This window comes from Stegastes partitus, unplaced genomic scaffold (genome assembly GCF_000690725.1).
Source record: "Stegastes partitus isolate 25-593 unplaced genomic scaffold, Stegastes_partitus-1.0.2 Scaffold75, whole genome shotgun sequence".
Lineage (NCBI taxonomy): Eukaryota > Metazoa > Chordata > Actinopteri > Pomacentridae > Stegastes > Stegastes partitus.
The window spans coordinates 301,008-319,018 of record NW_007577806.1 but is presented as its reverse complement, the minus strand read 5'-3'; the positions used below and the strand labels follow the sequence as shown (position 1 = coordinate 319,018).

General features: G+C 41.3%; 1 protein-coding gene across 1 annotated transcript; it reads left to right on the top strand.

The window, feature by feature from the left end:
• Positions 1-9,239: 9,239 nt before the first annotated feature.
• LOC103353499 (RING finger protein 122-like) lies at positions 9,240-17,765 on the top strand. Its single transcript, XM_008276505.1, has 6 exons — positions 9,240-10,255; positions 13,623-13,779; positions 15,550-15,592; positions 15,691-15,732; positions 16,217-16,299; positions 17,082-17,765. The coding sequence occupies exons 1-6, from the start codon at positions 10,231-10,233 to the stop codon at positions 17,200-17,202; spliced, it is 471 nt and encodes a 156-aa protein (XP_008274727.1). The 5' UTR covers positions 9,240-10,230; the 3' UTR covers positions 17,203-17,765.
• The last annotated feature ends 246 nt before the right edge of the window (positions 17,766-18,011 follow it).

Here is an 18,011-nt window from a genome sequence, read left to right as displayed (position 1 = left end):
TTTTTTTTTTTTTAAAAATCAATAAATAAAAAGGAAGAAGGGAAAATAAAATTGTTGTAGCAGAGAGTCAGAGGTTTCTGAATACAACTGTTGTCCTTTTACTGGAAGTCTGCTCTCTATGATTTTTTAAACTCATCCATCATGTCACCTCTGGTTGACCTCCAAGACAGTCAGTTAGGCAATTTGCATTGCTTATCATTTAAATTCTCTCAGTCCTCCAAAGACATTAAAAAGTTTCCTTTGCTTTTTTAAAACTGGAGTTCACTCTGCTTAGCTCTTTAAGGCCCTTACATAGGAGCAGACCTGGAGCGCCCTTATCTTTTGAATCTTTTGAAATTGAGTTTTTTTTCTTAATATACCAGGTCCTAATGTTAATTTTCCCAGATTCTCTTTGTTAAATGTTTTATCAATGTGATGTCTCAGCAGTTAAAGTCTAAAAATATCTCGGCTGGCTGAACCACATTGTTCCCTCCACTCTTGGAAAGTTTCAAGTGAAGATTTCTCAAAGAGATCCAGATAATTGTTCAGACATCACTCCTTCCATTTTGTAAAAACTTCCATCCAACCTGTTTGGTGTAGGACCTGGATTTCAGGCCACCCAGCAGATTCCAAAGATCTGAACCACTTTAAACCGGATCTTCAGTGTACGGTCTGTATGGGTTGGGGTTGTCAGATTATTAACTCCAATAACAGTTAAATGTGATTGTCCTGTACAGCTTCATGCTTGTTGTGACCTCCTGGAAAAGGTGGAGTTTGTGGAGCTTCATTCATAGATTACAGATTTTGGCATCACCTGTTAATAGTTGGCTATAATTCTGGTCCATTCATTAATCTGATGGTCTCACATATTATGGGTTTGCCTGATCCAGCAAAATTTAGTTCTCAATGTGTCCAATCTGAAGTTTAAGCTTTGACCAAACAGAATAGGTGTCTAGCAACCAAAGTCCGTTCACCTAATTAGTGTATTTTAGTGGAATTTTATGGCACTTGTACTTTACCTATACTGGCAGTTGTGATCCCCATTATTTTATTTTTTTTTACACTGTTATAACTGTAATATACTTTAACTGTTATTTACTTTATCTGTAACTACAGTACTCTACAGCAGAATGTGTTCTTTCCACTAATATCCTGTGTTTATATGTTGCTGCCACAGTAATGAACATTAATTGTAACTGTAGTTACCTATACATTACAACATGTTTTTTTTGTTTGTTTTTGGTTTTTTAAATGAACGAATTGGGCTTTAGAGACATCCATCCATCATCTATACACCGCTTAATCCTCACTGGGGTCGCGGGGGGGCTGGAGTCTATCCCAGCTGACTCAGGGTGAAGGCAGGGGACACCCTGGACAGGTCACCAGTCTATCACAGGGCTACACTTAGAGACAGTCAACCAAGCACACTCACATCTTCGGACAATTTAGAATCACTAATTAACCTCAACATGTTTTTGGACTGTGGCAGGAAGCCGGAGAACCCGGAGAGAACCCACGCTGCACGGTGAGAACATACCGTCTATACCGGGACGCGAACCGGCGACCTTCTTGCTGCGAGGCAATGATACTAACCACCGAGCCACATTGCAGCCCGCTTTGGAGACATATAGCATAAATAACAATGTGTCTTTCATCTTTCTGATCCCGTTAATCTTGCAAGCACGTTACATGTTTATGGACTGGGAACATTATTCGAAGGCAGCAATGTTTAGCAATTCTATAATCTATTAAATACAGTATATTCTAGAAACCAAGGATAAGTTATATACACATTCCATTTTATTTGATAAAAAGAAAAGAGGGGAAACTAGTCAAAAAAAATAAAAACTAGCTCAAGGCATCAGTGTAAACTTAGCAGTAGTATTCTTCACTGCCTAAATCAAGTTGCTGATATAAACAGTGCTTCATGAGCTGTGAACTGTTTTTACAACATCCTGCTGTTGCTGTCATTCTTCTAATTTGGCTCAATAAAAGCATCAGAATTTTATAAATTTTTAACAGTGTTTGTGGAAAAACAGTAAACTGCTGTTATAATTTAGCTGCATTTTACAGCATTTACTACAAGTGCTACAACTTTTGATGCTTAAAGTACATTTTATAGCAAATACTTACATGTAATGGTTTAAGTAAAAAATATTAAATCTAGGGCTTTACTAGTAACAGAGTATTCTTACGGTATAATATTGCAGATTTTACTTACACTTCATATTTTTTCTGTTCACCTGTTTCCCTTTGTGTGAACTCAGCTCTGTGTCAGATATTTAACTTTGGAGTCCAAACACGTTCTTGAATTAGCTGTCGTAATCTTTTTCAGCTTTAACCAACTTCAGTTTTCTACAGAAAGAAGGTAAAACACAGGCTGCAATCATTTTCAGCCTTATTTGCTAAATTGCCCAGTTTAGTGGAAAACAGATCATCACTGAAACCATCACTGTTTCCTTCCAGCTGAAATAGCTCCCTCACTATAGAAATTCAATTTACGAGGTAGTTATATTTTTATAGATAATTTACAGACATTAAGTCAAACCAGTTTAGCCTCTTTCATCGATTTAATGCACACAATGTGAGGTCTTAATGTAAATGCAAAGGATCTTAATTCCACTCAAACTCTGCTTCACTGATTTAATTAGCTTTGGATTCTATCCTTTTTTTTTTTTCTAGTAGACATGAACTGTTTCAGTGTCTGTAGGGATCAGGTCAGAGGAAACAGAAGTTTCAGTTCACACAAAACAACATGTTACTTTCAGACAGTCTAAAGATTCTTGTTGAACAGATCATTTCAACTTGACATTTGGGATGATGAGTGAGCCTTATGATACAGACCACTCCTAATATGATGACTGCAGTGCTGCCAGTAGAAGCACATCATCAGCTCTGGAAGTATTTTGATTTGTCAGGTCAAAGTTCACTGACGGCACAACACTGAAGACCTGTTTGGTTTATTGTGAGGTTTCATCTTGGTTTTCATTCTAACTCTCCGCTGAATGAAACTCTGTTCTGGCAGCGAAGAGAAGAGAGTGTAACACTAATACTAACGCCCCTTTTCCTCCCAGTTTGAACCCCCTGAACTCTGGTCCTCGTCACTGTTGACTTCACTCTAGTTCAAGGGTGGCTGCATAAAGACATATGAAACTCCATGACATGCCGTCTGCATCCTTTTCGCCTTGTGCCAGAGAGAGGCTTTACTGTGAGGGTGTAACACAAGGAGGTTCACGCTGTCGCCTTCAGATCCACCCACGCACCTCTTACAGGCCCCCTGACCAGAATCGCTATGACAGGGAACAGGCCCAGCACATTTGATCAGATCCAAAGTTGAGTTGGATGAGATAACATTCAACATAACAATCGTGTTATTTCAAATAAAATCAAGTAAAAACAGATTGAATCTAATTAAGTCAATGTAAGCAAAGTCTCCAAAACAAATCGGTTCAAGTGAAGTCAGACCAGATCAACACACACAACATGAGACATCAGATTCATTTCAGTAAAATCTGACCAGATCCAGTCAAACTGATTTGAATAAAAGGAAAGAAAAATGAATGAAAGTTAGAGTTTACCTGGAGGTGCACCCCTCAGAAGCCCAGCAGCTCTCTATCCTTACCATTTACCTCCACGCTGAATGTTCCTCTCATGGATGATGGCCTGCAGGTTCCATACCCAGCTTGTTGTGGGCATCAGGCAGGGTTTAACTGGGTCCAGAGAGCTGTAGCGTGGCTAACTGTACTGACCAGTTTGGGGTTTTCAGGTGTTTTTGGCCTCCTATAAAAGATCCAAAACTCAACATTCGGTACCACACAAGACCAGTGTCCCTCCTCTGATGCTGGAGGTGACTGGTTAGGAGGACAGCTGGGGAGAGGAGATAGAGAAGGAGCTAGAGGAAGACTTAGGTGAGGAGCTACAAGATGGGCAAGAGAAGGAGGAGGAGGAGAAGGAGCTGCTGGAGATGGCTGCTGCTGGGAGCCTTCGTAGCATCTGCCTCAGTTCTGAACCAGGCCTGCTGCCCAAGTCCACCTGTTAAACTTCTGCTGCATGAACACACATCAAATGTGTGAAATGCGAATAATGAACACTGTGCTTCTGATAACAGACCAGCAGCACTGAATGGTCAGACTGGCCCTCATTATCATTCTGCCATAGGAGAAAAAATGCTGTTTTGTTTTTTTTAACTGTTTGTTGTCATGGACAGAATCTCGAGGTGCAACCTGGTGAGGAGTGTCTCCAGTTTGGGGAACTCAGACTTGCGTCTCTGCTTTTTGGGGATGATGTGGTTCTGCAGGCTTCATCGGGCCATTTTCAACCTTGGTTCAGTTTGCCAGGATGAGAGTTAGCACCTTTAAGCCTGAGACCATGGCTCTTTGTCGGGAATTCTCTATTGGTTGGGGTGAGTTGCTGCCCTCAGTTTAAGTATGTTGGGACTTTGTTGACAAGTGATGGGAAAATGAAGTGTCAGATGGACCGACGGATTGATGCAGCGTCAACAGTAAGGCTGCTGGTGTTCCAACAGACCAGTGAAGCTACGAGCTGAGCTGTAAAGCAAAGCTCTTGTTTCACCAGTTGGTGTGCATTCTAACTCTCACCTACGGTCATGAGCTCTGGGTAGTGGCCGAAAGAATGAGACCTCTGCTGGCTGGACTCAGCCTTAGAGATATGGTGATGAGTTCAGACATCCAGAGGGAGCTTTGATCTGCTATCTGAAGAAAATGGATGGATGGACAGTACATAAGAGAGAATACAATGAAGTTGTGTAATTACAAAACATGAAATCCTCTGATGTTTCTGTGATCTGACCTCTTTTCTACTGTTGGTTGTTGCAGTCTCTAACTGTTTACTGAACTCTATTATGCAGCAGGTAAAACCTGACTTTTGGCTCTTTCATAATGAAAAAGCTGTGAAATACAAAATAGGACAGTCTTAACACTGAGACTCCAACAGAGATGAATCTCAGGTAATTCAGAAATGATGACCTGCAGCGGGAGTAAACAATGCTGCCCTCCGGGGAAAAAAAAAAACTGGAAGTAAAATTAAGTTGAAATAGTTAGAAAAAAAAAAAAGGAAAGACAAAAAGAGCTTTTGATGTCTTGAAGAAATGTTTACTTTTATTTTGTGATACTTGAGCTTTAATTAGCTGTTAAAATTTCTTCACATTTTTCATTTTCACACTTGGAGGTTTTAATCATGTTAAACTTAAAGCTTGTTTTGAAAATAACAATCATAAGAATACCACACAGAACTCAAACTAGACAACCTTGGATGTCCTCAGCTTTGTAGATTCCACAGAGCTCTGACCTGTGTGCACATGATCAAAGCTGATGTTAATGTTAGACACCTGAGAAACACAATGTACTAACTTCAAGGTTTTTCCTGTTGTTAGGATGACATCGCCATCAATATTAAAAGTAACCCTCAGGTCTTCTGTTCCTCAGGTGTTGCGAGTGCATGAACTGTTTGTTACTCGTAGAGTTAGCAGAAGCAGCTGTAGAGGTGAACAAACCTGGTGGCAGCTGCTCATTTTGAATGGTCCAGCTGGAAGCATTAGGCAGCGAGGGGGCAGGCTTATACAAAGCTGGACGACTATTGGTTAGTCAGGTGTTATAACAAACACATAGCACAATGTGGATTTCCACCTGATGGGACCATTACAATAATTTCATTATGTTTGACTTTGATGTTTTTGACAAACAAAACAAAACATCTGGTGACGTCAGCATGACCTTCAAGAAGTAGTGATGAGCTTTTTACACAGTTTTCTGATGTGTTCACGAGTAAAGAATCAACAACTCTCACCTGTATGTATTCGGTGAACAGTGTATGTTGAGAGGTGGACATGCTGCCCATGTGGTCCGTCTGCTGGTCCTGCTGCTTGGGCTGAAAGAGGAAGAGGAGGATGAAGATGTAGTGTTTGCGGCAGCGGCATTCAAACTACACTGTTGCCCATAAAGTTGTAATCATTGTTGTTTTCAGACACGTTCCTCTTTTTGTTTCTATTTATACACATCGGTAAGAAGTATTTGAGCTCAGTTCTGAAACACTGAGTCATGTTGTGTGTTTCACAAGCAGTTTTGGACAAAACTAATGAAATCTGAATTTCTAATGGTGCACAATCTTGTTTTTTAGTCATACATGTAAATTCTGTGGTTATAGAGTTATACATTTTTGTGTTTTCTGGCTCATTTGGGAGTTTTTTTGTTTTTTTTTTTAGTAAACACATGTTTCCTTCAGGCAAGGTGGCTCGGTGGTTAGCACCATTGCCTCTCAGCAAGGTTCGCTTCCCGGTGAGGACACCGGGATCTTTCTGCGTGGAGTCTCCATGTTCTCCTCGTGCAGCGTGGGTTCTCTCCAGGTTCTCCAGCTTCCTCCCACAGTCCAAAAACATGCTGAGGTTAATTGGTGATTCTAAATTGTCTGTAGGTGTGAATGTGAGTGTGCTTGGTTGTCTGTCTCTAAGTGTAGCCCTGTGATAGACTGATGACCTGTCCAGGGTGTCCCCTGCCTTCATCCTGAGTCAGCTGGGATAGACTCCAGCCCCCCGCGACCCCAGTGAGGATTAAGCGGTGTATAGACGATGGATGGATGGATGGATGGATGGATGGATGGACGTGTCCTTCAGGGGCTGCTCAGCCTACTCAGCCATAAGCTGCACTTCTGCACATCAGCCTCTAGATGGACCTTTAGTTACTCTGAAGTAAGCTTCATACACAGTATGGTCCTGCTGAGACACCTGCACATACTATAATGTTTTGCAATCATACATACAATTAGTTGAGTTTATACGACTTATTCTGAGGCTATCTATCTTTCTATCTTTCTATTCAATCGAACTTCCAGCTGAATGAAAGTTAATTCTCCTCCAATGAACTGCAAACTACAAAAATTGGTTTTTTTTGTTTGTTTTTTTTACAAGTACATTACTGGTGAAGAAAACTTTCATTTTATTGTTTCCCCGCAGAAACCGTGACTATTTGTCCTGCTTCAAATTTTTCCTTTTAACTTCAATTGTTTATTCTTCTCATATAATTAAACAACCTCTTTTCCTCTCTATTTCCATTTAAATTTCACATCATGACAGCAACAGTTAAGCCCACAATCATTCACAAAAACGATTGATTTAAACTGAGTTATGTTAGAAACATTAATAATACATTTTTGCTTTTTCTTTCTTTCTTTTTTAAATGGCATGTCCAAAGCTATTCACATCCCTTGGAATCTCTCAAACGCTCAAAGCATCATTGAAAAGTAAAAGTTCCTCCCTTTGAAAACTCTTAAAGGGTAGGGTAGGGAGTCAGAAGTGACTCCTGCACTGGTAAGAATGTTGGTATGAAAGGCCAAGAAGAATTCAAGGATCAACACCAAACCACCCTGATGAATGTGAGCAACTCAAACAGACACTGAACAAGACCCGCATGGACAAGACAGGAACACGAAAGCTCACCTGGACAAAGATGAAGGCTTCTGGTCATCAGTTCTTTGGTCGGATGAGGCAATAAGGATGAGTTGTCCCGAAAACACCATTCCTGCAGTCAAGCAAGGTGGTGGGAATAAAAGGCTTTGGGGGAGTTCTTTAGCCAAGAGACGAGGCGTCCTTGTCAAAGTAAACAGCATCATGAGAAAAGAGGACAACATTCATATTTGGAGGAAAACATCAGTCAGTCTGCAGAAAAACCTGGCCTTGAGCAGCACTGGACCTCCTAACAAGACAATGAGGTGAAACATGCCACCAAAGTGGTCAAGAAATGATTAACAGAAAACTACATAAGCATGTTGAAGCAGCCCAGTCAGAGGTCAGACCTGAATCCCATCGAAAATCTATGGAGGAACTGAAGACCATGAGTGATGGAAGGAAGCCTTCAACTTCAAGGACCTGGAGATCATCAAAGAGGAGTGGAACAAAATCAGAAAATTAGTATTGATTGCTGCTAAAATCTATCATCAGCATCTCTGAGAAAATGTGTTACGGCCTTTTCTCACTTGTTTTTTGTTATTTCAAGCCTGCTGGTCAAATACAAATCATCATGGCTATGAATAATTTGGGTTTCTCTAAATATTAAACATCATCAGATCAGGGTATTGGTTTTGCTGTTTCTGTACAGCAGATGGAAGCACACATCTGTCTTTTCCTGGAAATAATATGTTGTCTTCACCACTGGCTAATACAATGAAATCATTGAGCAGGTTGTAGTTCTACATCTACAAATACATAAAATCAACTCTGGAGGCAGAAGTAAAGCCGGTGGGTGCATCAAACCTCACTGGACAGAGGTGAGGATCTTCCCATTTTTCTGGTGCATTCACATCAAGTGTGTGATTATATGGTTGTTTATTTGAACCCTGCCCTGTTTGCTCCTTAAGCTCAGTTCAGTTAGTCAGGCGGGAGCATCTGAAGTAAAACTGAAACTGTGATTCTCAGCTCTCCCCCAAGAGAGCAGCTCGTTATAGAGCTGAACAAACTACAGGAAGCCAGCTCGAAACATCAGCTTTCGTGTTGTTTCTAAGTGTTCCTTGCATATGTCAACAGACTGCTGGTTTATCGATTGTAACCATCCATCTATCCATCAATAATAGCTGTGCTGAACCCCCTGTCTGTCTGTCTGTCTGTCTGTCTGTCTGTTATGTTTACTGACCTTGTTTAACTTTTGGCTTATACCTCTCTTCCTCTGTGTGTCTTATCTGTCATTGACACCTATCCTTTTCACAGTGACTGAAAGCCTGTTTGGTTTTTTATCCCAGGGTGGTTTAACTGATATGGCTTTACTAAGGTTGATGCTTGCTAGTTGTACTTGAGGGTCTGGAGCCGAGAGGCAGTCGTCCACTTTGCTCAGGTCAACCTGTAGGCGGAAACTGTTCAAAACCCGATTCAGTTCAGGCTATGATCTCTCTACAAACAAGGAGAATTTCTACTACAAAAGAGTTCCTTTTGATTGGTTTGACAAATAGCTTGTCATCAATCAAGCTGCCGTTTAAGTACGATATCGCAGCTTCCTCACACGTCTGCTTCCACATCTGCCTGTCTGCCATCTGCTCTGCAGCTACTGCAATAATAGCTTGCAGCTGCAAAGGAAGGAGGGGACGGGGAGGGGAAGGGGTTTGTGTGTGGAAGGAAAAACCCAGAGGGGCGAGGGGTAAAAGGAGGGCAGGCAGGCGAGCCAAAAGGGAGGGAGGGAGGGAGAAAGAAGGAAGGAGGGGGCGGTGAAAGCAGAGCTGTGATGCAGACAGCGAATCACATGAGCAGGGATCTGTTTACAAACTGAGAGCCGTAGACGAGAAGTGGAGAAGAGAGACGAGGAAGGAGAGTGAATGTGAGAAGAAAATACAGGAGAAGAGAGCGGAGGCTGGATCTGAATTAACATTAGCTGCATTGTGTTCCTGTGTTGCATACCTCCCCGTGTTCAGAGCAGGAAGCCAGAGGAAGAGATGAGGAGCTGCTTTCTACAGGAACACTGAAAGGCTGCCTGCCTGCCTGCCTGCCTGCCTGCCTCTCGCTGCCTGCCTGCCTGCCTGGTCGTGCTGCTGGGGAACCCATCCATGTCCTTCCCTTTGTCTCTCCATAATTGGCCACGGCAGGTTTTCACAGCCAGAGAGGAGGAAGGCGACGTGGAGATCTAAAAGGACAGGACAGAGGAGAGAGAAGAAAGGAAGGGTGAAGAGAAAAGAAGAGGAGGAAGGGAGGAGGGAGAGCCTTGTGACAATGTTTTGAAGGGGAGACAAAGCAAAAAGGCAGTGACCGCACTCGGCCAGAGGTTCAGAGTGCTGGATACGATTTGGAGTGTATTTCCTCATCTTGTCAGTGACATTGGTGTCTTCTTACCCACACGACTCCACGCTGCTTTCTTTGTCATGCACTGGGAGGACACAAAGGAAAAGTTAGATCTCTACCTCTGATGCATCTGCAGTTGTTTGGAAGTCTTAGTTGAGGTGGATGTTTGTTTCGCATCGGTGGGGGTCAATCATCACTGCGGACTGACGTATCGAGCTCAGGTGAGCAGCTGCTTATTTGGGTAATATCTTCTTGAGGAGCTGGGAGTCTCCAATCAAGTGTCCTGACTCCAGACCACAAGGATTTACCTCACTGCACATCTGCACTGTCAACCATCAGAGTCAACCTGAACCTTAAAGGCAGCGGACACAGAGGCCACGATTCCTCATTTCAAGTCCCAAGAAAGAAATCACAGTTTACGTTATTGGAGAGGTCACGACCCCAAAGATTTCCTGGCACTGCCATCCTCTGCACAATTGATGCATCCTATCCAATGGTGTAACGGTAAGTTTCCTAGAGCCAGCTGCACCAGCTGCTCCTGTGCGCAAACACAATCTTTCAGATGTGAATCACAAAGCATAGTTCTTACATAGAGATTAGGCTCGTCGTTACAAAACTTAGCATCCAGTAACAGCCAGATGTAAGCGTTAGTGAACCAATGGAAACCTGCTGATAAACCTAACGTTTGCTTGATGAACTGATTCGACTTCAAAGTAAAAAGGAAACTTCACTGCAATTCTATTGAATAAATACACAAACTAGTTGTACTTTTACATCTCACAAAAATAACCCAGTGTCCTTCATTTTCCAAAACCTTAAGCTGCATAATGTTTGATGAGATTTCGCTAAATGGCTAAGGTTGGTTTAGGTAGCTTAACTGGATACTTCCCAGTTATTTTTACCTTCACAAATTACTACTGTTTCTGGAACACATCTCTACTTGTATAATTTAACAATATATGTTGTCTAAAATGTGTACGTTTAGTTGTGTTACAATGATTTCCTACTTTTTACATCATTGCAAACATGTTCAGACGTGTTCTAGCGACTGGTTTATAAGGACTATAGTATTTACCAGCTAAGACACTTTTAATTTTTACATTTCGTAAATCACTAGTTTGAAACTAGCTAGTAGTTACTGAGAGCTTAGGAAGGACTTTCCCCACAAACTTACCACTGCATTGATGAGTAGTTGGCCCAGCCCTATCCTTATGTGAAATTTTAATAGACGTTATGACAAGACCAATAAGAGCCACAACCACAATGTGTTTTTATGTGTTCTACCACTGACATGACAAAAATATGACTGCGAGCATTTTCCAATATATATTCCATTCCAATAACTGAGTCATCTGATGGAAGCCTTTATGCAAGCAGCTTCGATCATTTCGCCAGCCAACACACATGAAGCCAAATCCACCTCTCCTGCTAAACACTGTTCAGGTACAGTCCTGTCCACGCTGAATGCATTCGCACAGTGTCCTACCTTTTAGTGCTCCACTATCAATGATTTACTAACATCGTGCTAAGATTACAGCTGCCTCCTCCTTCGCCCAAATGTCCTGCCAAGCCCTCCTCTAAACCCCTGAGACTGTCCCTTCCTTCGCTGACCCTTGTCCATTAGAGAATGACTTCTGAACCCACAATCCCCACCACTGCAGTATGAGTTGTGGCACTTTACCTCAAGAAAGAGTTAATAACTGTGGTTTAAGGCTGACGTGTGTTGTGTGGAAATTAAAAGTGCCGTGTTCAAGCCCCGCAGGCTGAAAACACTTCTTTTTCCCCAAGCCCAAGCTCCAGAGAGTTAGGCCAAAAAGCAAGTGGAACACATTCCTGTGTGACGCAAGGATGGTTGTAAAAGTTCACACAAAAGTGCTTTGCAGTGTAGAGAGGTGCTTTTTCTTTGGGACCCATGAATTTTATAAATATGTGTAAAGATTCTCACCTGGTTAAGTCAGTCAGCGTGATAAGCATGGAGCCAATAGAGACAAAAATCCCTCACAAACCTGCACTTATATCTCAACTTTCACCCAAGTTCAGAAACTCTGTGCAGCTCAAGAATCCCGACAGTGTAAGCAGTATTGCATTGCAGTTTGAAACAAGAGGCTTCACAGATGCAGTGTGGAGCGAGTGTGCCAGGCCTTACAAGTTACACGGATACGTACACACGAGTACGCCTTCTAAAATCTAACCCCACATCCTCACCATGGGGGGTGGAAACAGACTATCTGGGCGACTGCCAGACAGGTTGATGTATTATGGGGTTCTGCATGTTTGTCCTGAAGACCTGGGTGGATCGTAACACACTGCCAAGCTAAGTGGGCAAATGTATTGCTATACACACAAGTACATACAAACTCTACTCCTACTCGAGACATTATTTGCATGCAACCCCCTTGCATCTAAACCATGACTGTCAAGGTTACATTTTATCAATAATAATCCTGAAGTGATTGGTGCTTTTGGTCAACCTGGAGCAACGAAACAAGCTGTAAACACAAGAGAAAGATTATGATCTTTTATCATTTCTATGGCGATGTTAGCTAATACTTACTTATATATATATATATAGTACACCCCGCAAACACATAAAGCATTAGCATTAGCATGTGATGACTGCTCCAGCTCTTTCAGTCTCTGCCAGGTCCTGAGAAAAATGCCTGGTTCTTTAATCCATCAGTGTGCCACATGTTTCCCAGTTAGTCAACAGCGGTTAGGTGGAGGGCAAAAGCTAGTTTATTAGAACTTGTAGCTGAAAATAGTTTCAAACAAAGTTGATGAGAGCAGTGAGACTCAACCAATCAACACGGCCATAAATTCAAAACAATGACCTTAAAGGTGCTCAAAAACAGTTGAGAGTTGGTGGATAATAAAGTGTGCTTGTCACTTGTTTGACAACTGACACATTGCCATTTGATCCATTGTGATAAAGACATTTTGAGTATTGCAGCTTTAACTTCTGCTTTAACCCAAACTTAACCCTAATTCTGGCCTTATAAGTATTTAAGTCAGTCTCCACAACACAGTGAGCCATCAGGATACTTTGAGACAGAAGACAGAAGAAACTGTTAAATAATTACAACATTCAGAAAGAAATAAAAACACAGACACTCGCCCACATCGCTATGGAATTTGCAAACTATTTATGCTAACATCCTCAGTCTGCGTAATACAGAATGTGTGCACAAGAGCCATACATTCTTTCTCGGTGATTTGTGCTGGGATTCTAAATGCCACATAATGTAGGCTACAGTCCTTCCAATTCAATTATCAGAGTGTGGCTTTGTTAATTGTGCTCTGCAAAAAATGTAATTTATCAACATACATTTGGAAGCATGAATGTGTATTTGCATTATTGCCAACAGTGTGAGTGCTTTGTTGTTTGTGCAAAGACAACGTTGGCTCAGAAAACAGCTGGATCAGACTCCCTTACTGGCCCAAACCAAGCTTTTGTGAAAATAATATATGCTGATATGGCTATTATTGTGCAGTTGGACAATTATTTGTATTTTAAGTTGAAATTATTAAGACGTCTTCATCTGCTGGCAGTTGGAATTGAGTTCTGATCCACTTCCACACAACAATGCTTTATTCATTTTACTTGTATAAATACATATTCAATGGACGTATCAGAATGCCGAATTGTAAATTCAGTTTCAGAGGCTTTTCACTCTGGTAAAAACAAAAATCAGAGGAAATAATGCATTACTTTATTATAAAGGTCATCTGTGTTTGCAGGGACACTGTGGTGGGACAAGAGTAAAAGTAATACACAAGTGCTTTTGTCTTCACAGCAGCCAAACCATGTTGATTCAGCTGTATGAACACAGGCTCTATTTCATCATCTTTTTCATGTGTCTCATCCTCTCAGGGTGTCTGTGTGACCTTGGATTGCAGAACTCTGATCCTTACTGCAAGATGACATCTGAAGATCTCTTCCACCTGCCGCTCAACGTCTACATCATCATCCTGGGCATCGGCCTCTTCGTCCTCATGCTCAGCCTCATCTTCTGCTGCTACCTGTTCAGGTACAAGACAGCAGACAAGACGAACTTGCTCCCGTGTCAGACTGCTGCGCTGGATCAGTATCAGCGTGTCCTTAGGAATCTTTCAGTTAATCTATGACAGGACTCGTCATTCTAGTTTGACTCCACAGTCTGTCAGACATGCAGTGAAATTGGCCTCAGAATGCCCTAAAGTGAAATTCCTCTTCTGAAACCTCTTCAAGTGTTACATAATATTATCTTGTAAACTTAATTAGTGACATTTCCTAAAACCCTGTAAAGGATTACACTATCAATAGGCTGTGTTTAACTTTAACTGCATGAGAGAAAGAGTTTCAAAAAGCCACAAGTAAACCACCAGTTGATTAACCAATACGCAGATGACAAAATAGTGCAAATGCAAGTTTATACCTGGTGTTTTGGAGTCAAGTATATATTTTGTACCTATAGTGCATTACACTACAAAAGAAAGCACCAGCATTCTAAGTCAGCTCACCCCTTGGTATCACTTAGCATCATTTGGCATTCATATGGGACAGTCCAAATCAGCCACATGAAACCACAAGACTTTCGGAAACCTGCTGAGTTATATTATGACCTGGTTTCACATGTACACGTCACACTGGCTGGCTACATTGTTAGCAGATACTACCTTCCCTCTTTAAACTCTGTACAAAGCGGGTTTTTGTTCATGAGCTGCACTCACTTTATTCAGGTCGTCTGTCGCTACAGAGGCCCCTCATTGTGTTACATAAAAACACTGTACTCAGTGCGTTGTCTGTTGTTTGACAAATCACAAAGCGAATGCTGCTTAAGGCAATTGCAGACAGGCCTCTCATTAGGTCAGTGTAGTGCTGTCAACTTCCAGGAGTTCTGGAAAAACCAGTTTAACCCTTGCAGAGCTGGTTACGTTATGTTAATTTCTCTATCTGTCAACCAAATATGTGAAAAACCATAATGGAGTACAGTGTGTGGAGCTGGGAGTACAGTAGGGCTGAAAAATGTGAGGAAAATACCTAATTGTGGTTTCTCCAAAGAAAATTATATTGCGATTTACGATGTCAAGATTTATAGTCAAGCTTCAGTTCAGTAATCGCTGTGTAACAGATTTCAAACATGTGATGCAGCATTACCACATGAGATACCATCAAATATGAACTGCTTTATATTCTGCTGCAAAGATGACAACTGAAAGATATGAACTGCCTCCAACAGTCGGTCTAAATGGAATAAAGAATAATAATAAAACATAAGTAATAAACTGTTGGTCAGACATATCCTGAACTACAGCTTTTGCAGTTTGCTTATTGCATTTTGCAAACCTGTGATTTCAATTTGAAATCGATTCATTGCATAACTGGGGTGTACCGCAAGGCCTTGACTGAGGAGCATGAGAAAAGGTTGTGTTGGTGACCTGATTCTGGAGTTTGATTTTGAGCATTTCTAAGACATAATAATGACACTAAAGGTCAGAAAACATATCCAAGGCAGGGGAGCAGTTCAGCTTCTTTGGAGACACTTCAGATACTTTGCTTTTCAAACAGAATTTCACTCTTTTGCAAAGGCATGCTCCCGACAGTGCTCCAGGTAACCTCAATGTGAGCGCACATGCACATGCTGTTACTTGAATTTGGCATTGTGTGAATTCCAGGACTTGCTTAAAGTATGTAGTATCCCGGCTTATTCATACAGCATGACGAGACACGTCCTGATGAAGGAGATATGGGGCCACCAGACGTATTTTATTATGACTCTAAAAGACCGCATGATAACTTTGTTGTTTGTGTTTCACAGACTGAGGCGACAAGGTGCAAGAGAACAGTACGGCTACAATGAGGTAATACTTCAACGCTCTGTCCAGTGTGAACTTGTACTTCAGTTACATTTTGTCTGGTTTAATTTCCGCATTTTCAACGAATCCTTTCTTGTCAACAGGTTGTTTTGAAAGGAGCAGGGAAGAAGCTGAGTCTTCTTGGTGTAAGTTGAATACTGGGTGGATGTGAAGGGATGAACACTGTTATCCAATGGGTTATAGGGGAAAATAGAAAGCAATGCTAATGAGCTAAATGAATGTGAAAATCATGCAAGAAGGCATTATGCTCATCGAAAACAACTAATAAATATGTGAAAATAGTATAAAATCATTAGACAACTAATTTACCTTGATGTTAACATTACGTTCTCTATAACAGAATATTATTATTATTATTATATGAATGAGGTGTCAGGGCAGTGTAACCATGCAAAACAAAAACTGTGTATTCGGGACTATTTTCACAAACAATTATATAATACAGCTGCTGAATAAATGCATTAGCAATTCAGAGTTTGTAAATTCTGCATACTGGCTCATTTGAGGAATTAAAACAGGAAATACTGTAAAAAAAATAATAAAAGATGACAAGGTGGCAGCCATGTTGTCTCTCAACTGATTCCATGACCTGTCATTTTCCCTCTTCAGCAAACATGTGCGGTGTGTTTAGAAGAGTTTCGCAGCAGGGATGAACTTGGGGTGTGCCCGTGTTCCCATGCTTTTCACAAGAAGTAAGTTCTACGGCTTTTCTTGGCAACTATAAAACTTTCATGAGACTGGGCAGCTGATTCAATATTTGTAAGCATGCAGAGCAGTATTTCAAAGTCACAGTCAAATTAAAAACTCCAGACATGATTCATTTGTTTAGCTGTTTCACAAACTAGTAATCATGGAGCGAATTTTATTGACTCATACATTATGTTTGAGGCTTAAGATGCAGACAGTCTTAAGCTGAAACCATATGCAATCACACACAGTCACTGTGTCTGCCAATCCTTTGTCAGTGGCTCCACACGCATTAGTTTTAAAACCACAAATTATTCTGCTGGTCTTGATTTCGTAAAGTTTTGGAAATGTGCAAAAAAATCTTGACCAAACAGTTCGATGGAATGACTCCACTTTATAACGGATGTCTGCCTTCAATTAGCAGCTGAAGCAGACAGATGCGGTGAAATTCCTCAAAAAATCCAGGAGCTCCTGCAGGGAACCCTGTGATGACCAGATTCCTGAGAACATATGTCCTTGCATGTTTAAACATGAGCACGCCTTTTGCAACTGAGATCTGTTTTTGCCCTGCAGCATAGGTGTGACACTGACAGCAGCGCTTTGAGACCGGTTTCTGACATTTACATTCTGTATCACAAGCGTGCGTGAGCTGTGTAAATATCCTGTATTTCTGTTTTTTGAGGCCTGTTTCGAAACTAAAGCTTTACTTGTTTCTTGATTTGACTCCTAAAGTTGTCACCTGCATGCATCTGTGTAACTTTGCATTTGTTGTCTCCCTTTTCTGTAGGTGTCTGCTAAAATGGTTAGAGATTCGCAGTGTGTGTCCCATGTGCAACAAGCCCATTTGTCGCCTACAGCCCAACCCCCCACAAGCACCTGAGCGGCCTCAGAGTCTCCTGGAGGTCTGAGAGAGCGACGTACGTCCAGCAGCCCGTCACGCTCTCCAGTCAAATGACCTGTCATTACACAGGATCCTGTTCCACATGAACATCCACTGTCCAACTGACTGTAGTTTAATAATGCAAACATTTTGAAGCAGAGCTGCTCTGGAAGTGGAAATAATTTAAATATGACAGCCAAAGAATCAACCTGGCAAACTGTATGTTGGCAATCATACCACTGAGACTGAGGCGGTAATGATAATGACTTTCATAAAACAGGACTAAGGCGAACTATCGAGACTAGATATTGGAATTTTCAATACACAGCCTAAAATGATTAAGCTAATGCGCAAGTGCCTTAAAGCTGCATGTCCCCTAAAGGCCACTGAAAACAAATTCAGCCAGTGTTATCAAGATAAGTTGTCAACCAGCCAATTCTATTTGATCTGCGTGTATTGGTGACAATATTCAAATTAGTTTCACTGGGAGGACAAAGGCTTAAAGAGAGATAGGTTAGCTCACCTGATGGGTTCTGTCATTTCGTTTCACTGTTTTGACTTCATAAAGGACAAAAAACAATCACAGTAAAACCACAAAACAGTCATTTAACCCAACAAGGCAACGAATAATGCATCATCTACATCATGGCGCAGACAGTCATCGCTTTTGCTGGAAAACACAATACTTTGCTTCATCCGTCTGTCATGACACCGAATGATTCAGTGTTTTAAATCCCTGTTTGCTTGGCAGGGACCCAAAAACTTAAACTCCAGGCTTTAGAGGAAATTGTCTCAATCTCATGGGTAGTCATCATGGCTTTTTCAGTTGGTTTTAGG

What these genes read in the sequence shown, in the direction of transcription:
- LOC103353499 (XM_008276505.1), top strand. Translation starts at nt 10,231, where the DNA reads ATGCATCCTATCCAATGGTGTAACG. An exon ending in TTCTGCTGCTACCTGTTCAG is followed by an intron (nt 13,780 to 15,549) that starts GTACAAGACAGC and finishes TGTGTTTCACAG; the next exon opens with ACTGAGGCGACAAGGTGCAA. An exon ending in TCCCATGCTTTTCACAAGAA is followed by an intron (nt 16,300 to 17,081) that starts GTAAGTTCTACG and finishes CCTTTTCTGTAG; the next exon opens with GTGTCTGCTAAAATGGTTAG.